General features: G+C 38.9%; 1 protein-coding gene across 4 annotated transcripts in view; it reads right to left on the reverse strand.

Annotated features, from left to right (window-relative positions):
- Positions 1–19,862, reverse strand: part of LOC114050102 (membrane cofactor protein-like) — a 50,657-nt gene extending 30,795 nt beyond the window's left edge. For all 4 annotated transcript variants that reach the window (XM_027871665.1, XM_027871666.1, XM_027871662.1 and 1 more), the window contains exons 1-4: positions 19,554–19,862; positions 17,777–17,968; positions 5,585–5,776; positions 1,766–1,865 (exon numbers count right to left, since the gene is read on the reverse strand). In XM_027871665.1, the coding sequence (XP_027727466.1) occupies positions 1,766–1,865; positions 5,585–5,776; positions 17,777–17,968; positions 19,554–19,692 (623 nt within the window). In that variant the 5' untranslated portion in view covers positions 19,693–19,862. The remainder of the gene's footprint in view (positions 1–1,765; positions 1,866–5,584; positions 5,777–17,776; positions 17,969–19,553) is intronic.
- Between the last annotated feature and the right edge of the window lie 1,748 nt (positions 19,863–21,610).

Genomic DNA, 21,610 nt, shown 5'->3' on the forward strand with positions numbered 1-21,610 from the left:
CCTAGCCAAAAAAAGAGGAAAAAAAAGAAAAACATCATAAAAGTAACAACTGAAACTCCTACAACTTAACCAAATAAAGACACCTATAGTGTCCCAATACCTAACCTTTAAATAAGCGAAGAGTAAACATGCTTAACATGAATTTGACCTTGCTAAATAGTTTTTCTCAATGTCACCTGACCTTATTTTTAAAATGCCTTGCTATTATATTGTTTATCCCAACTTGAATATCTTTCCTCATCATATCTACTTCCTACCAAATTTTCCACATCATTCCAGGGCTAGTTATTTATGAAATCTTTCCTTGCCATCTCACCCAAGAGCAATCTCTAGAAATTCTAGTACCTATCTGCATATGTTTATTTTATGTATTACTATCACACCAATCTTATTCAGATAATTAATTTTTTTACATGGCTATAACATATCTCCAAATAGACTGTCAGCTACTTGAGAGCAGGGACCACACTTTGTATGTCTGAGTATACACTACCAAATGTATTTATTTAGTACCTACTATGTACAAAGGATGTATTAACTCAGTTAGATTAGGTAAACAGTATCTAGAGGAAGGATAGTTAATGAAAATACCTTTACAGGGTTATCTATTTCCATATTCCCATTAATTTCCCCATATTACTAATGTAGAGAAAATATTTAAGTAACATGAGGACTCCAATTTCATCTTTGTATCTCCAATATGTGCACAGTAGGCATTCAATAAATATTTGTTGAATAAAATGTATTACATTTTATTACAATTACAATTAATTGTACTATGATTTCTTGCAATAAGTACTCGATTCTCTCCAACATTTGCTTTGGAATTATTCTGAACAGAAAACAAAACAGTTCTTGAATATTTAACATTCATAGGATCATAGCACCATTATTTTGCAGCAATCTAATATTCTGGTGGATCACAATCAAGCAAATGATGACCATTCAGGCTGTAAGGCACTGACAGAACTCCCTACTCATGTCTTATTATGGGCATTTCCAGCACAGAGAGGAGGCAGGTAAGCACCATTAAGGTCTTACCCTAGCAGCCTCCTTCAGAAATGTGAAGAGTGTATCTTCTAAAAAAGTAGCAAATTCCTTTGTAAACACCTTCAGGAATGCCTCCTGGGCTGAACCTCAAGTTAAACAAGACTAATCACTGCTCCCTTCAACAGGCTCAGTTGGTTGTCTCTGACAAAAATCATCAGTGACCATTATCAAACTAGTTTATTTGCAGTAGGTTTATAATTATAATTAGTTATGACAGTCAATATGATAAAAGGATAGAAACTAGACCTCTCAGACAAAGTACCTCTCTCATCCAACATAACAAACTATATCCCATCCTATGAGATGGGAGATACATACATATGAAATGAGAGTCTCCCTCTCATTTTTCTTGGGACAGGGAAAAAAGGATTGCAAATAGCAGGAAATATGGAGAGTAGTTCTATTTTAATGACATATTCATGTTGTCAGTCACTTCCAAACTTCACTGGACTTGCCTTTGAGCACTCAGTATACAGGCCACCACTGGGCCATACCACAATGCCTTTCCAGGTTAATGGGATCATCAGAGCCTGTACTAAGAAAGGGTTGGCCTTCAAGATTCCACACTATGACAGTATTATAAAGCCATCACTGAATTACAATCAACCAGATAAGGATGCCTATTATAGTGGATGTTTTACAAGCCCTAAAAATTGTGAAACAAAATAGCAAAAGTGAATTAACTCACACTCCATTTTTTTAAGAAACAACTTACCCTTCATCACAAGAATATACAATCCGTGAACCAAACAAGATATCAGTTGCTATATGAACTTGACCATGTTCTAAATCTTCTGGACGTGGGCATGATTTTCCTGGTTTTAAAAAAAAAAAAAGTTAATATTTACATAGCACTGTAAAGTTTTAAAAGTGGTACACACACATGAATATAGATATCAATATCTATACAGCATGCAAAATATTGATATACCTTAAATTAGGTGTTTTATAGATATTTTATCTAACAATCTATCATCCATAGAACACCTAATGTGAACCTCAGAGTGACCCAAGGAGGAAAGCACAACAGGTATCATTATCTCTATTTTAAAGATTAGGAAACTGGGGCCCCAAAGGGCTAAGTAACTCGCCCACTCTCACTCAGTTACGAAGTGTCAGACACAATGCTCAATCATAGATTTCCTGCCTCCAAATTCAGCATCACAAGAATATTAATGATGCCACTTGTTGGGTGCACTGAATAGAGTACAAACTAACCAACCAACAAGCACTTATTAAATGCCTACAACATGCTGGGAATTGTGCTAGGTGCTGAGAATAAAGAGACAAAAACTCAACAGCCCCTGCTCTTAAGGAGCTTACACGCTCCTTGATGTTTTCCAGTATGACTCAAGGACTGAAAGACTAAAATGAGTTCTTTCTGTGCCCAAATACAAACTAAATCCTCAATTCATCAGAATATTTTCTTGATTCATCTGTTATAGATGTCACTACAGGTCATAGGTAAGGTTCATAATTACAAAGAAAAAACTTATCAAGAAATGCAGGGAGAGCTGAAAAGTAATATGGAGGAAGACAGATTATTTACAACAGTATCTTACACCATATACCAAGGTAAGATCCTAATGGATGTGCAAAGTAAACATGAAAGACCATGTCATAACAAAATAGAGGAGAATGGAAGGAGACCGTGGCCAGAGACAGAATTTTTTTTTTCTTTTTTGGTGAGGCAATTGATGTTAAGTGACCTGCCCAGAGTCACACAGCTAGTAAATGTTATGTGTCTGAGGCCATATTTGAACTCAGGTCCTCCTGACTTCAGGGCCAGTACTCTATTCACTGCGCCACTTAGCTGCCCCTCAGAGGCAGAATTCTTAATCAACAAAGTGGTCAATAGAGAGAACACAGACAATATTGCCTACATAAAACTAAGAAATTTTGCACAAACAAAATCAATACAATTAAGATAGAAATGAAAACTCTCAACTACAAAAAGCGTGCGTCAAACATCTCTGATAAAAATCTAGCAGTCAAGATATACATAGGGAATTAACATAAATATGAAAGACCAAGAGCTATTCCCTCCTAAATAAGGTCAAAAGATAGGACGTGTTCTTTTTTAATGGAATATAATTTCATCATAAAAAGTTTAACTTTTAATTGATTTTTATACAATGTTCAATTTCAAATAGATCCCTCACCTTTCCTTTAACAATGGAACCAACCTTTATAACAAATTTTAAGAGAGGTAAAAAAAGGGGCAGCTAGGTGGCACAGTGGATAGAGCTCTGGTCTTGGAGTCAAAAAAGGACCTGAGTTCAAATCCGGCCTCAGACACATGACACTTAGTAGTTGTGTGACCCTGGGCAAGTCACTTAACCCCATTCCCACAATTTAACTGAACTCTTCATATTGTTTTTTAATGGTACCATAACATCCCACTGCATCTCTATACTGCATTTTGTTTATCTACTCCCTAATGAATACACATCTTTGCTAGCACAAGAGAGTGTTTTATGAATATTTGAATGATAAGACCTGTATTTCTCTGACCACTTTTGGGTAGGTACCTTTGTTGTTGTTCAGTCATTTCAGTTGTGTCTGATCCTTCTTCATAAAGCCATTTGGGATTTTTTTTTGACAAAGATACTAGTTTGCCATTTTCTTCTCCACTGGATCCATTTGACAGGTAACAGAGGTTAAGTGATTTACCCAGAATCATACATCTAAGAGGTGTCTGAGGCTGGATTTGAACTCAGATCTTCCTGACTCTGGGTTCAGTGCTCTATCTACTGAGCCATCTAGCTGCCTCATAACAGCATATCTATTTACAGCCCCTCCAATAATGACTATGCCTATCTTTAGTCATCTTTGCCAGTGTGAGGTGAAACCTCAGATTTTTTTTTATTTTCATTTTTTGTATTATCTGATTTGCATTTCCTTTATTATTAGCTATTTTAAGCAATCTTTCAAATGCTTAACGGTTTGCGATTCTTTTGAGAACTTTATGCTCATATTCTTTAACTACTGATTTACTAGAAAATGGTCTTAACATTTGTGTGAGTTCCTTATTTGGATATCAGACTTTATCATAGCATGATATAAAGATTTTTCCTCAATCAAAAGCTTCCCTTCTTTTCCTAATTGCACTGATTATGCAAAAACTTTTCAATTTCATGTAACCTAAAATTACTGATTTTATCTTTTGTGATCATCTCTCTTTTTACCTTGTTTGGTTAAAGAATTCTCCCTCTAGCCATAGCCGCAAAAGGTACCTATCTAGTTCTTTTCTAATTATTTTATGGTCTGATCTTTAATAACCAAGTTGCACAAGCATTTTGGATTCATTGCGGTATATGATGCGTGGAAGGAGCAATATCCTAACCCCATCTCCCACTCAGGTAGGCAAGTTTTACACCTGAAGCCTTTCTCAAGACCTAATTAGCTCAGGTATCTTAAGGCTCAGGCTGTCGATATCACTTCCTCACTGCCTTAGAAGTCACTTCAGGGAGCTCGGATGCTTGGCTGATGATCACCCTAGGCATCTCAGACGGGAGCTTTGCTCAGCTGAATCAACTTGAGGTACCTCAATGCCTATTTTTACTGAACAGCTTTTTGCTAGAGCTAAATATTGAATGGCCAAGTAGCTCATTTTGTTCCAATTCCAAAATATTCACAGCGGCAAATTTGTGGTAGCGAAAAATTAGAAACAATATAGGTTCCCACTAATTGGGCTATGACTAAACAAAAGTATATGAATGTCATGTGAATATTTAGGTGTTTCATTGTTTTCCTAGTTGTGGAATCTCTGGCTCAAAGATTATTTAGAATTTAATTACTTTTCTCACGTAATTCTGAATTGTTTTTCAGAATGTTACATCAACTCATAGCTCTATCAACAGCATATTAAAGTGCCTGTCTTTTCACACAGCCCTTAGAATTGTACTCTTTCATATGGTTAAGTTTGCAAATTTTTCAAAAAACTTTTCATTTTTGAAAAAAAAAAATGCATCTGATGACCAGAGATACATGGGAAGACTTCTATGAAGTAATGTTGAATGACATAAACTGCACAGGAAAATATACTCAATAACAAAAGAAAAGAGCACTAAAATGAAGTCAACTGCTAAGTCATTTTAATCATTAAACTTGCACCAAAGGAGACGAAGAAATGAATCTCCCCTTTTTGGTGGAGAAGTCGGAAATTACGGGTGCAAAATAGTGCAAACAGTTGGATGTGTTCAACGTGAAGTAAATGTTTTGGGGTTTTTTGTTATAGGGACGGATCACTGAATACACAGGTCCATCATGGGGGTGGGGTTGGGGTCAAGGGAAGAACATTCTGAAATAAGTGATGTAAAAATAAAACGCATCAATGAAAATTATTGCTGAAAAAAATCAACAGTACAAAGATTCTCTGTAAACAATCAAAATTTTAAAAGTATATGGCAGCCTGTAATTAAGTATGAAAATATATCACAGGAAAGAATATGGATTCAGTAGTTCCACATAAATGAATGGAAAATTCCAATAATAATGACTAAGATACAATATATGTGACAGAATTACTCACTTTTACAAGACTCTGAGACAGGTGACCATGTTGCATCATCTTGACAAGTACTGATAAGAGGCCCAAATTTACTGAGAGTATATCCTGGCCGACATAAATAAGCCACAGTGCTGTTAATAGGAAAGTAATTTTTATTTATGAATGTGGCATTCAGCTGCATAGAAGTGTAACGATTTGGGGTACCACAGCTACCTGAGAACAAAAGGGAAAAGGACATGAATAAAGGAGTGGAGTCATGAATAGTTGATCAAAATATTTTCCTCAAGAAGCTTACAAAGGGAAAAAAAGCCCTACAATATACCATGGTATGCTATATAGCAAAAAAAAAATTCTCTACAATGTCTGTATAGGAATGAGTTTCTAATTCAACATTACATGCAAAAGAGAGATGTTATTCTGGATTTTTTATCACTCTTACCATATTCAAAACTCATTTCTTCCAGGAATCCTTTGATAATCAAATGAATGAAAAAGGCCTTATTAAGCACCTACTATGCAATAGGCACATATGGCAGGCAGTGGAGATATAATTATGTAAGTTTATTTCTAATAGGGGAAAATAACACACACAAGAGAAGTTGGAACCAGGGAAGGGAGTTTTGACCTGCAGAAGGAAGTCAAAGGAACTGTGGGTAATTCTACAGGGCAAATAATTGTTATATTCACTCTAGTAGCAATGGTATCACTGATTTAACTACTTTTCCTAGGACAAGATAACAAGTAGGAGGGTCATAAGGAAGTGAGAGCACTCTCATAGTGGCAGAGCAGATAAGATGCTTGAACTGGACAAGCCCTAGTTTCCTTATGGATAGATAAATGGGAGGTCAAACAGGGGTCTGCAGCAAGGCAGATATAAACAGGCTAAGTGAGTTTTTAGTCACTCATCAAGTAATCAGGATAGCTCAGATTAGGTCAGAGTTGAGTGGATTAACTGGGGGAGAAGATAGAGTTCCTCTGGAGATCCAGGTCTCTACTGGATTGATTAGTTTATACTAATTTCAATGATAAATGGCATTGTAAATATTCTTTAATTATTACTTCAAGTACCTGTTAGACCTTCTCATAAAGACTAATGTACTGGAGACAGCAGACTTGTGTTCTACATTCTCTTATGCCTCCTGTATTACTCTACACAGTGTGTTACCCAAGAAATGTAAGCATGAAGTAAACTACTAGTTGCTCAAGAAATACCTACTGAATTGAAAATAATTCACACTTTAAACTGATAACACATTTAAAATATAGTATTATTTCTATTTATTTGGTACTTCCAGGGAATGGGCAATTCCATATGAATAAGCCTCCTGGGTAACTGAAGTTCACCCCCTAAAACACCAAAATTGTTTAATTTTTTTTTACAAAGTATGTTGGGTAGAATTCTAAACTGTATTACAAATTTCCTTGTCTCCTTAAAAGAATATGCTGAATAAAATTCAATTTTTTTTTGGTAATCTGGTATCACCATCATTAATGATAACAATAGCTATCGCTAAGTGTTATAATACCATGTAGAGCCCTCTCTGGTAGCACTTTCTTCTAAATCCAGCATTCAAAGGACATAGGTTGGGTCTCAAAAAGGGGAAACCATTACCTCCAGGGTTCAAAGGAACTTGATGGGTTTACACTACTAAAATTATAGCTCATGAGCCCCAACCAGTATACTTATTTTTAAATAGTTAGCTCATAGATACAGTAAGCTCAAGGAAAAGACATTTACTAAGATAGGATAGTAAAAAAGTAACTACCCAACAGTTCTACTTCCCATAAGCTTGGGGTGGATTCTCCCCAGAAACAAAAAGCAATAGTTAAGAGTGAGGAAAAATGGGGTAGAGCCAAGATGGCAGAGGGAAAGCAGTGACCTGCTTGAGCTCTCCCCCAAACCCCTCCAAATACCTGTAAAAAAAATGGCTCTAAACAAATTCTAAAGCAGCAGAACCCACAAAAAGACAGAGTGAAACAAATTTCTAGCCAAAGACAGCCTGAATGGTTGATAGGAAAGGTATACTGCGCCAGGCTGGGAGAGGAGCACAATTTGGCGTTGGCGCACAGGCCGCAGCGAACCTGCAGTAGGCCTCAGAGGGCTGAACCGTGGGCAGCTTTGGTGGTTTCCAGACTTCTCAACACATGAACACCAAAGACAACCTAGAAGGTCACTGGGAAAAGTCTGTGACCGCAGTGAGAGAGAGAAGCTAGACCCCAGCCACAAGTCCAGGGCAGCGGCTGCCTCCTGAGTTTCTGGCCCACAAACTGAGGGGGAATTGAGTGGCTGATCAGAGAGGGGCTGCAAGGATCTCTTGCTTTTCCCATGCTTGGATCTAGGTCACAGTTCTGAGGGGCAGTCCTGGGGCTCCTCGAGGAGGAATGCTGGCATGGTGGAGCTTGTTGTGGCGGTGGAGAGGAAACACCTTACCCCTTATCACACCACCTTGGAAGAACTGAAAATTTACAGGTCCCTAGAAGTAGCTCTGAAAACAGCTGTATAAAACCCCCGAAGCTTGGGACAGTACATTCTCCACATTGGAAGCAGACTATTACCTTAACAAAGAGTTTAAAACTCAAGTAACTGGCTGGGATTATGAGTAAGGAGCGCAAAAAGAGTCAGACTATATTATCTTACTTTGGTGACAAAAAAGATCAAAACATACAACCAGAAGAAGACAACAAAGTCAAAGCTCCCACATCCAAAGCCTCCAAGAAAAACATGAATCAGTCCCAGGCCTTGGAAGAGCTCAAAATGAATTGTGAGAAGCAAGTAAGAGAAGTAGAGGAAAAACTGGGAATAGAAATGAGAGTGATGCAAGAAAATTATGAAAAACCAGTCAACAGCTTGCTAAAGGAGACCCCAAAAAATACTGAAGAAAACAACACCTTAAAAAATAGCCTAACCCAAATGGCAAAAGAGGTCCAAAAAGCCAATGAGGAGAAGAATGCCCTAAAAAGCAAAATTCGCCAAATGGAAAAGGAAATCCAAAAGCTTACTGAAGAAAACACTTCCTTAAAAATCAGAATAGAACAATTGGAAGCTAGTGACTTTATGAGAAATCAAGACACTGTAAAACAAATTCAAAAGAATGAAAAATTAGAAAACAATGTTTAATACCTCATTGGAAAAACAACTGACCTGGAAAATAGATCCAGGAGAATTTAAAAATTATTGGACTATCTGAAAGCCATGATCAAAAAAAGAGCCTAGACATCATCTTTCAAGAAATTACCAAGGAAAACTGTCCTGATATTTTAGAACCAGAAAGCAAAATAGAAATTGGAAGAATCTACCGATCTCCTCCTGAAAGAGATCCCCAGAGAAAAACTCCTAGGAATACTGTAGCCAAATTCCAGAGTTCCCAGGTCAAGGAGAAAATATTACAAGCAGCCAGAAAGAAACAATTCAAGTATTGTAGAAACTCAATCAGGATAACAGAAGATTTAGCTGCTTCTACATTAAGGGACTGCAGGGCATGGAATATAATATTCTGGAGGGCAAAGGAGATAGGATTACAACCAAGAATCATCTACCCAGCAAAACCGAGTATAATCCTTCTGGGGAAAAAATGGTCATTCAGTGAAATAGAGGACTTTCAAGCATTCTTGATGAAAAGACCAGAGTTGAATAGAAAATTTGATTTTCAAATACAAGACTCGAGTGGACCATGAAGAGGTAAACAGGAAAGAGATAATCGTAAGAGACTTATTAAGGTTGAACTGCTTGTATTCCTGCATGGAAAGATATTTGTAAATCATGAGACCTTTTGTCAGTATTAGGGTAGTTGGAGAGGAAAAAATTATATGTATGTATATATAAATATAGATAGATAGAGGGCACAGGGTGAGCTGAAAATGAAGGGGTCATATCTGGAGAATAAAATTAAGGGGTGAGAGGATTCTAGTAGGAGAAGAAGAAAGGGAGAGGTAGAACGGGGTAAACTATGTCACAAAAAAAAACAGAAAAGAAAAGGCTCTTACAGTAGAGGGGAAATGGGGAAGGTGAGAGGGAATGAGTGAATCTTATTCTTATAGAATTTGACGTAAGGAGGGAATAACATACACACTCAATCGGGTATGGAAATCTGTCTTACCCTACAGGAAAATGGGGGGGGAGGGGACAAGACAGTAGGGTGATGATAGAGAGGAGGCAGACTGGTAAAGGGGGTAATCAGAAGCAAATACTTCTGAAGAGGGAAGGGTCAAAAGAAAGAACAGAATAAATGGGGGTACAGGACAGAATTAAGGAAAATAGAGTTAGTTTTTCACAGCATGTCTACTATGGAAGTGTTTTGCATAGCTGCACATGTATAACCTAAAAAAAAAAAGACTATAGATATAATAAAGTAAAAGTCAAAAACAAAAACAGAAACAAAAAAAGAAGTCCCATTGGGGCACTTAACTACAGTGGTGTGACCTTGGGCAAGTTAATTAACATCTTGGGCTCAGTTTTTCCAATGCAGAATGAAGGAGGTTGAACTAAATGACCCCTAAAGCCCCATCTACCTCTAAATCTATTTCAAAGGTACCTAAGTGAGCACTGCCTGTGTGGTTAACCACGGTTGTCTTTTAAATTACTGCCAGCATCAAAAGCATTCTCATAATCTGGACCAACAAGTAGCAGAGAAGTGGCTGTAGATAAGGAAAGGGCAAGTGGAGAAGCAAACAGCTGAAGGTAGGGTCCTGAGAGGAAAACAAATGCTCCTTCTTCAGTTCCCTGTAATACAAAAAGCCTGTGTCAATTTTAGTTCATCTGAGCTACCTCCATCTTAATAATACACAAGAGTTAGCAATCATGCTGCTACAATGCCTCGTCCTCCTATCTGTAAGAGTTCACCCAGGATTTTCTAAAAGTAAAGTCACAATCCCTTTCCCCAGACAATACTGGGAAATACTCTTTAAAAAAAAAGAGTGAGGCAAAACTAAGAGTATACTGGTAGTGAAGTACACATGCAGGAAACATATTTAGCCTAAGTAACTAATGCTTCCAGTACTGTAGGGCCTCCATGTCGTTTCTCTTCTTACAGTGTCCTCAAGCTGCACCACTGAGAGTAGCATCTCTGTCGAGCAGGTTGCTCAGATAGGTTCTCTTAGTCTGCTCCTCTCCTCAGTGCCTGGGCTAGGTCCTTCTTGAAACCACAGTAGGCTCTCTTCTCTGCTGCCAGGGGTCATACTCCGTTGAGCCATTTCCACTGATTCTCTGTTCCATGCTGGATTCAGTGGACCAGTGGACAAGATGCTATGAACAGTGTTACACGGCTGAGAAATATAATCCACCTCAATCCCTTGCTGGGTGCTCTGGTAGAGTGCTGGGTCATACTTCACCAATCTACTTTCTGACTTGGTTTTCTCCCTCTCTCTCTCTCTGCTCCCTAAATGAAACAGAGTATTCCACTGGGTGAGTCAATCTGCTCCAAGACACCAAAGATGAGTAAGGGAATGGGTGAGTGGGGCTGTGTCCAGGACTGGCAAGTTTAGCTTTTGAAAGGATTGTGACCAACTTTTTGCCAGCCAACTGCAGGTTGCCCTTCCAATTCCACCAGTGAAACTGAAGATTTTATAAAGGTGCAATTAGGTATAAAGTCTGTGTTTCATTTAAAACACGTTATAAGCCCCTTCTATTATTACATCAGCTAGCTTGAGGGGGATATCAATTGGTTAAGGACCAACTCTACACACACCAATATCTACTTCTTCTCAAGGCAACTGAGATGTATGTAAGATTCTTTGTCCTGATGCTAAACATCCCTAGACTTATGTTCGAGTTCGTGTCAATTTTTAATCTGTATCCTACCCCATTTACAAGGTATCAACTTCTACTATTGCCTCTAAAAGCCATTCTCCTTTATCAAAATTGGCTTAATGAAAACTTCACTCTTCAAAAGTAATACAGAGAAAACCATCAGCAAGCATTATATACAATGAGGATAAGCTAGAAGCATTTCCAGTAAGATCAGGGTTGAAACAAGGATGTCCGTTATCACCACTGTTATTCAATATTGTACTAGAAATGTTAGCTTTAGCTATAAGAGGAGAAAAAGAAATGGAAGGAATTGGAATAGGCAAAGAAGAAACAAAGCTATCACTCTTTGCAGATGGTACGATGGTATTCTTAAAGAATCCTAGAGAATCAAGTAAAAAATTACCTGAAATAATAAACAAATTTGGCAAAGTTGCAGGATATAAAATAAACCCATATAAATCACTGGCATTTCTATATATTACTAACAAAGCCCAACCGCAAGAGATAGAAAGAAAAATTCCAGGAGCAGCTAGGTGGCACAGTGGATAGAGCACCAGCCTTGGAGTCAGGAGGACCGGGTTCAAAATCTAGCCTCAGACGCTTACTGGCTGTGTGATCCTGGGCAAATCCTTAAAAAAAAAAAAAATTTCCATTTAAAGTTACTGTAGACATAAAATATGTGGGAGTCTATCTGCCAAAACAAACCCAGGAACTATATGAACATAATTACAAAACACTTTTCACACAAATAAAGTCAGATCTAAATACTTGGAAAAATATCAGTTGTTCATGGGCAGGCTGAGTTAATATAATAAAAAGGACAATTCTATCTAAATTAATTTACTTATTCAGTGCCATACCAATCAAACTACCAAAAACTTATTTTATACAGCTAGAAAAAACAGTAACAAAATTCATCTGGAAGAACAAAAGGTCCAGAATATTAAGGGAATTAATGAAAAGAAATGCAAGAGAAGGTGGCCTTAACAGTACCAGGTCTTCAATTTTATTATAAAGCAGTAATCATCAAAACTACTTGGTACTGGCTAAGAAATAGAGTGCTGGATCAAGTACACAAGACACAGTAGTCAATGACTATGGTAAATCTACTATTTGATGAACCCAAAGACTCCAGCTTCTGGGATAAGAACTCACTATTTAAGAAAAACTAGCGAGGCAGCTAGGTGGCGCAGTGGATAGAGCACCAGCCCTGAAGTCAGGAGGACCCGAGTTCAAATCCGGCCTCAGACCAAACACTTGACACTTACTAGCTGTGTGACCCTGGGCAGTCACTTAACCCCAACTGCCTTTAAAAAAAAAAAAAAAGGAAAAAGAAAAGAAAGAAGAAAAACTAGAAATCAGTATGGCAGAAACTAGGCATACACTAACATCTTACACCATATACCAAGATAAAGTCAAAATGGGTACATAATTTATATATGAAGGCTGATAGTATAAGCCAACTAGGAGAGCAATGAATACTTTACCTGTCAGATTTACAGTGAAGAGAAGAATTTATGACCAAACAAGAGATAGAGGATATTAGGAAATGCAAAAATGGATGATTTTAATTACATTAAATTGTAAAGTTTTTGCACAAAGCCAATGCAACCAAGATAAGAAGGAAAGTAGAAAATCGGGAAAGAATTTTTACAACCAGTCTCTCTGATAAGGGCCTCATTTCTAAAATATATAGAGAATTAAGTCAAATTTATAACAATACAAGTCATTCCCCAATTGATAAATGGTCAAAGATATGAACAGGCAGTTCTCAGCTGAAGAAATTAAAACCATCTATAGTCATATGAAAAAATGCTCTAAATCACTACTGATTAGATAAATGCAAATCAAAACTACTCTGAGGTACCACATCACATCTATCAGAATGGCCAACATGATAAAACAAGAAAATAATAAATGCTGGAAAGATGTGTGTAAATTGGATCACTAATGCATCGTTGGTGGAATTGTGAACTGATTCAACCATTTTGGAGAGCAATTTGAAACTATACAGAAAGGCTATTAAAACTGTGCATACCCTTTGACCCAGCAATAGCACTTCTAGGGCTATATCCCAAAGAGATCACACAAACGGGAAAAGGACCTACATGTACAAAAATATTCATAGCAGGTCTTTTTGTGGTGGCAAAGAATTGGAAATTGAGAGGATGCCCATCAACTGGGGAATGGCTGTAAAAGTTGGGGGATACAAATGTAATTGACTACTACTGTGCTATAAGAAATGAGCAGGCAGACTTCAGAAAAACCTGGAAAGACTCATATGAATTGATGCCAAGTCAAATGAGAAGCACCAGGAGAACACTGTACACATAACAGCTACATTGTGCAAAGACTAACTTTGATAGCCTTAGCTCTTCTCAGCAATGCAAGGACCTAAGACAACTCCAAACGACTCATGATGGAAAATGCTATCCACATCCACAGAAACAACTATGGAGTCTGCATACAGGTAGAAGCATACCATTTGCTCTTTTTTTTTGAATTGTTTTGGTTTTTTTTTTCTCATGGTTCCTCCCATTGGACCTAATTCTTCTTTACAACATGACTAATGTGAAAATATGTTTAATGTGAATGTATATAAAGAGCCTTATCAGATTGCATGCTGTTTTGGGGAGGGGTGCAGGAAGGGAGGGGGAAAAAATTTAAAACTCAAAATCTTATGGAAGTGAAAACTAAAAATAAATAAATTTATTTTTTAAAAAGTAATACAGAAACCATTAAAGGAACAGCTATTTTATACTTGGTTCTAGAATTCATGATTGAGAAAGCCAGGAAAGCTAGAAAGTGGCACACACCCTAGATTTTAGGAGAAGATTTCTTCTTCAGAGAAAGGAAAGTAGCATTCCATGGCCTAAAAATTCTATAGAGAAAGTTATCCCAGAAAGAATGAGAAGCTCAAGAGGAAATTCTAAAGACAGAGAAATCATTCAGTTGTGGAAAAAAGAAGGAGTGTCTAAAGAACTATGCGGCTACCTATGGAACCCAACTATTCACTAATTTGGATTTTTTTTTTTAAATGTTCAACAATCACTACAATAACAATACTAAAAGGCAGTGAAATTGATGCACTGTCATAAATAATATCAATTCAGGAAAACTCATATTGAAACATTATTCTCCTCTGAGAAGAGGTGGAGTACGATATAAATGGAATATGGTACATGTTGTCACATGCAGTTTTATCAAGTTGGTTTTGTTCAAACATTTTTCTTTGTTACAAGGAGGAGTTTTAGCGGTGGTAGTAGGGTTTAAGAAGGAATGGCTATAGTCACTTTTCTGCAGAGACATGTGCAAAACAAAAAGCAACTTGATAAAAATTTTGTTTTTAAACAAAATGTACAGAACCTTAAAATATTGTTAGATATGGTTGAAGAGGCACTGTGATCAATGAAATATTGTAGGGAACAGAAGAACTGTCAAAGTACTGGAAGAGGGCAAACGTCTCAGTTCTTAAAAATGCAAGGAGTGACCTGCAAGTTAAAAATCAGTAAGTCTGACTTTAATTCCTGGCAAAAATTCAGAATGGTTAGTGAATAATCTAGAATAGCATCTGGTCATCAGGAGAAGTCCACCTGACTTTATCAAAAACAAGTCATGCTATACGGACCTTATTTTACTTTTTAACAGGGTTACTCTTTTAACAGGTTTCATGTAGGGAGGAGAGAGGGAAAAAGCCAGGTCAGAAAGCAGACTGGTACAATATGAAGCCCAGCACTCTACCAGAGCACACAGCAAGGGGTTGAGGTGGATTATATTTCTCAGCCCTACTGTCCACAGCGTCTTGTCCACTGGTCTAGTAGCAGATACTGAATCCAGCACAGAACAGAAAATCAGTGAAAGTAGCTCGAAGGAGTATGATCCTTGGAGGCAGAGAAGAGCCAACTGTAGATTCAAGGACTTGGCCCAGGCACTGAAGAGCAGGGCCAAGGGAATCCAATGCCCTGCTTGGTAGATCAAGCAAATATTGCAAGTATAAATTTACCTAGATTTTAACAAGCATTTGAAAAAAGTCTCATGTTATTCTTGCAGAGAAGATGGAGATGGCGAATAGATTTTGTGGATTCCTAACTGCCTTACTTACTGCCAGACCCCAAGAGTAGTCATTAACAGCTTGATGTCAACTCGGAGGGAAGTTTCCAATAAAACATCCTAGGGACCACTCTAGCTTAACATTTCAATCAACAAAATGCTCATCAAAGGTGCAGATGACATGAAGTTTAGGAGAGGTATAGCTAATAACAGTGAACAAAAAGTCAGGAACTGAAAAGAACTCGAATGACTAAATTGCTGGTTTAAATCTAATAAGATTACATTTATCCCTGTTAAATTTCAATTTTCATACTTATTTTCAAAAAATACTTCTTGAGTACATGATTGGAAAGGCAAGCTTAGAGTAAAATCTGTTTGAAAAAGATCAGAGGTTTTAGCAGACTGACAGTCCAAGGAATCAATAGTATAGAATGGCAGCCAAAGAAGTCTGACTTCTTTGCCCAGGACTGCATTGCCAGACCACACTTGAATAAACACGTACAGTTCAGCGTACCACCTTTCAGGAAGGATCATTGGAATGTAGACTTTGAGGTGGAAGGAAGCACACAGGAACCTGAGACAGAGAACATAGAGGGAAGGGTGGCCAGTACTGTGAAGGGCACTGAAATTATGCCATACCGGAACAAGTAGAAAGAAACAAGAATTTTTTAGTTTGACAATGTGAAGATTTGGACTAGGAAACATGATCACCATCCTCAAGTTTTTAAAGAGTTTAGACTTGTTCTCCTTGGTTTCAGAAGATAAAACTAGGAGCAACAGGACAGAAGTTACAGAGAGGCAGATCTGGGTTTGATATATGGAAAAATTTCCTAATAATCAGAACTATCAAAAGTGAAATGGGTATATATGTAATATAAAATGGATCACTCTACTCTCATCCCAATGCAGGTCTTTAAACAAAGGCTGGATTATCACTTACCAATTGCATTATAGAAGAAATTCTTATTCAAGGATGGTTTGGGTTATATGGCTTATAAGGTCTCTTCCAATTCAGATTTGATTCTGTAATTTGATGCTTCTAACCTAGTATGGGCTTTCAAATCAGACAACTAACAAACTTACAACTGTGTAGAACAGAACAGCCTGTGAGGAAAGGGTTAATCCTAATGTACATCAACCACTACTGTAAAGACTTCCTGACATCCATTTTTGCCTCTTAAGAGGCCTATGTTTGCTTACTTTTGGGTTCTCTGCTATATTCCACCTCATGGAGCCTGTTTACTAAGTGACTTTAAATAAGTGAGTTGTAAGTCAGAAAACAACTTACTGAATGTGAATACTTCCTCCAACAATGGAAGATTATTACATATACATATCCCTTCTTAATCCTGTTCAACTCTTGTCTATGTCTTCCTATAAAATCTTTAATTGAGTGGAGTTTCGTATCAAAATTACTTCATTCTTGGGATGAAAAAAGACGAATAGGATAAAGATCACAGAAACAGAACTGACACATTCAAATGTGGGTATGTTTGATAGAATTTGTGGAAAATAAAAACTAGGTTAAGGATTATTTAACAAATATTTTTGGAAAACCAGACAGCAATATGACAAAAACAAAAGTTGAATCTCAACTCATACCATAAAAAATTGCATCTCTATTACAGATGTAAACATACAAAAGTAATCGTTAAAAATGAAAAGGGGAACATTTTGTCTCAGTTGCGAAGGGCATATAAAAATCATTAAGTAAATGAGATATTGTGAGGAACAAGACAAACTGATTTAACTGCATGAAAAAATTATAAACAAAAAATACCCAATAATTCAATGGAACAAACATTAAGTGCTTACTATCTGCAAGGCACAAAAAGAAAAACAAAAAATTAGGAATACTGCATCAAAAATTATATAACAACTTAACAAATAGTAAAGAGTGATACTCAGTTCACTTTGCATAGTCAAAGGATAATTTATAAAAGTGAAAGCATGTCAGTAATAACCTGAAAAAAAATTCAACCTCACTACAGATCAAAGAAATACAAATTAAACAATTCCAGGTACTACTACATAGCTTTCAAACTGGTCCTACAGAAGGAAAAAAATATAACAAATATTGAGCATTGACAAAGCACAGGACACATAAGGAAAAAAGAGTAAGATGTTAGGGATATTTAAAGCGTTAAAATTCACAAGATTATAGATTTAGAGTGGAAGGACCTTCCACTGAGCCTAATCCCTTCATTTTACAGATGAGGAAAATGTGGCACAGAAAGTTTTACCTACCTTGCCCAGAGCCACATAATCAGTAACCCTCTGAGGTAGAATATGGACTCAGATTTCAAGATCAGTGTCCTATCTATAAGGCCTTACTGCCTCTACACAGTTTGTTAAGCACTTAGTTTTTAACAATCAAGTTATTTACCTTAAAAACAAACCTAAATTAAACAACTTACGATCACAAAATTGTGACATTTTTGACCATTCCACACCCTGGCAATAAATTATGTCTGTTTTTCCGGGTAGTTTAACATAACCAGTATCACATTTGTAAACTACAGAGTATCCAGGAACAAAGGTTTTATCAGCATCATATTCTTCTGGATGAGCATGAAGAATTACTGGCAGAGTAGCAGCACTACAATCACCTAAAAAAGAGTGATTAAATATTACAAACTATACATAATTCCAGTAAGAAGGAAGACATTCATTAAAAGAATCTTAATTATCTTTCTAAGAATACTGTTTTCAAATCCAGCCTCAGACATTTACTAGCTGTATGACCTTGGGCAGCTCACTTGTTTATCTCAGTTTCATCAAGTAAAAAATGACCATAATATAACATCAGAGAGGTAATATTTGTAAAAGTGCTTAGCACGGTGCCTAGCACATAGTAGGCACCATTGCTGATTCTCTTCCCTTCTTTTTCAACCATGACACCAGGTTTCCTCTCACCCTTGGCATAGGCATTCAAGAAACAAGGATTGATATAATATGGGTCATATCACAGTCAAAGCACTAACATGAGTTTATGTTTCAGGGAGGCAAAATGATAATCAAAATTTGATTTCAAAACCTCATTCACAAATCTCTAGTTACTTTTCTAGTGGTATTTCAATAGAAATAGCTCCAAGATTTGGGCTTTCAACTGCTGTGACAAAGTATGAGTTATCACTATAAAACAAATGTGGAGTCCTGAGTTCAGCCCTAATTATTTCCAAATTTTTTTCCAAATAGTTTTAAAAGGAAGGACACCCGATGAATGGTTGAGCCAATTGCGAATACTTTTTGTCCCCCATTTTGATTCAGTTAACCTCACAAAGGACTAGCAACTGTACATTAATATTAGGACTTAAGTAACTTCTCTCCCAACTCAGGAGCCATACAAGATAACATTACTGAGACAAACGGGATGCTCCATACTCTCTCAATAATATGGTTTGCTCAAAAACCCTTCAGGAGAAATGAGGATTAGTGCTAACCTACAAATAACTGTGTCTGAAAGACGTTCTCAAGCAACTTAAAGCAAAGATACCTAGCCCACTCAAGCATTCTGCCTTCTGTATATGTATGCATATGTGTATATATGTATATATACACACATGTATATATGTATAACTTTCCTTATTTCTGTTATGGTAGTCACGTGGTGAAACTACTTCGGTTATTCTAAGGATTCTTCCAGCGGCCAAAAACCTCCCAACAAAAACAAAAACAAAACAACAATTGGAGTGGAGAAAGCGTGGCGACACCGACTTCCCCTTTAGTCAATTTAAAGGCCACCCGCAGCGCCGGCCTCGCTATTTTATGGTCACACCTTTACAGATGCGCCAGCTCCATTATCCCTCGCATTCATTAGACTGAGGTCTCCAAGAGCCGTTTCATTTTTATCTTCAGCTCCAGTCACCAGCCTGGCACACAGCAAGTGCTCAATAAACGCTTGATTCGTTTTAATGGCTCGGGATTCCGTTTCCATAAATCAACAGCGTAATTGTGAGCATTATGAAAGCACTAATAGAAAGCGTTCCCCCGAGCTTGGACCACCAGAAAGGCTCGTCGACCGCCGACCAAGCCCCAGCTGGAAGCGAGCGCGGCTCAGGACCCGGGGCGAGGCGCGGTCTGGCGGGGAGGGACAGCGGTCTGGGTCTGCGGCCATTCCCCCGCCCCCCGCACCCTCGACCCCTCCCCGCTTTGTCTTCCCTCCCTCCCCACCCCGCCGACGCCCCTCCTCACCGCTGGCCCGCGGCAGGGCGAGCAGCGCCAGCGCCCCAAGGAGCCCCACGGAGCGGAGCCAGGCTCCGCGGCGTGGACACGCCCCCATGGCTGCCGCGCGCTGGTCGAGGTGGACTCGGGCTCCTCGGACCCGAAACATCGCCAGCGGTTGCTCTTCTCTGCCGACTGACGCCGAGGTGACTCTATCAGCATTTAACAGACAGCGTCAGGTGCTGGCGCTGGGTGGGACCCGCTCCGGAGGAGTCCGCGTTTATCCCCGAACGGCTCCTCCTGAGGGGCGGGGGAGTGGAGCTCTTCCTGCTGGAGACGGCCCCGCCCTAACATTGACCGTAAATGACGCTCCGCCCTCTGGGAACGTTGTGGGGGAGGGGGAGGGAACCGGAAGCTGCGGGAGGCCTGGGGAAAGCCATTTCCGCTGGTGTCGGAAAGCTGCCGCATTGCCTTATTGGTACAAAGCTCCTCTACACCCCTTACACCTCCCCCCCCCACCCCATGTGTCTGATACAGGCTGGGAGTCTGCGCCGCTTGGTGGCTCCTGAAGCGACCACGCCTGGACCCTCTGGGCTCCTGACGGGGGGCCGCCCTCGAGCAGGCCCCAGGGCACCTCGAGCTTTCTTTTTGTTTCTGGAAACCTCAACAATAGTTTTCCCTTTCCGCCCTTCCTGTTTTCTTGTCTCTTGTGCACTCCGCGCCCAGGCCAGAGGGGTCACCGTGGGGTTCCCTGCCCAAAGGGGGAAAAAAAACCAACAGGAAAATGCGTCACAATTTCCAAGGGCCCGACTGTCTGTTTTTGAGGAAAACATGAGGAGCACCTGTGGCCTGTATCCCTTGGGTGGAAGTTATGATAATTACATTTGACATTCAATTATAGTCACTCAGCCAATAAGCGTTTATTAAGCGCCTACTATGTGCCAGGCACAGTGCTAAGCCCTGGGATGGGAAAAAAGACATTCTCTCAAGGAGCTCATAATTTAATGGAGAAGACAAATGTGTGCAAACAAGGATAACTTGGGAATAATTAACGGAGGGAAGGCACCAAAAATAATAAGGCTTGGGAAGGGTTACCTGTAGAAGATGGGGTTTTAGTTGGGACTTGAAGGAAGTTAAGGGGCAGAGATGAGGAGGGGAAGCCAGAAAAAAATAAAAATACCTGGAGCACCGAGATAGAGTGTCTTTGGTTTGGGAAACAGCAAGAGGGATCGCTTGATTAGAGTGTGTGGCCAGGTGTAAGGTGTCAGAAGATTAGAAAGGGTGAGGGAGGGGGAGGAGGAATAAGGATCAAAAGGAATTTGTTAGAGGATTCTGTACTTGATTCTGGAGGTAACTGCTCCTGGAGTTTAGTGTGTAGGAGGTAGTATGGTAGCCTGGAGGTACTGGAGGGTGGATTGGAGTGGACAGAGTTCTGAGGCAAGTAGACCCACCAGCAAGCTATTGCAATGTCCAAGCATGAGCTGATGGCAGCCTGCACCAGAGTGGCATTTGTGTCAGAGAAGGGGGCATGATTGAGACATGTTACAAAGATGAAATGGATAGGCCTTGGCAGCAGATCAGATATGGAAGGTGAAGGGATAGTGAGGAGTTGGGGATGACTGTAGGTTGCTAGCCTGGGGTACTGGAAGGATGGTGCTGCCCTTGTCAGTAATAGGGAAGTTTGGACTGGGGGAGGGGAAGGGTCTAGGGGAAAAGACAGGTGAGTTTAGTTTTGGACTTGTTGAGTTTAAGATGTCTTAAAGAGGGGGCAGCTAGGTGGTGCAGTGGATAGAGCACCAGCCCTGAAGTCAGGAGGACCCGAGTTCAAATCTGGCCTCAAGCCAAACACTTGACTCTTACTAGCTGTGTGACTCTGGGCAAGTCACTTAACCCCAATTGCCTAAAAATTAAAAAAAAAAATGTCTTAAAGATCATCTAGTTTGAGATAGCCAATAGGCAGTTGGAGATGCAAGAGTAGAGGTCAATCAACAGAGAGGTTAGAGCTAGATGAATAGATTTGAAAGATATCTGCACAGAAATGATAATTGAATCCATGGCAGCTGATGACATCACCTAGTGAAGTAGTA

Source organism: Vombatus ursinus, unplaced genomic scaffold, assembly GCF_900497805.2.
Source record: "Vombatus ursinus unplaced genomic scaffold, bare-nosed wombat genome assembly UNPS02014798.1, whole genome shotgun sequence".
Taxonomy (NCBI): domain Eukaryota; kingdom Metazoa; phylum Chordata; class Mammalia; order Diprotodontia; family Vombatidae; genus Vombatus; species Vombatus ursinus.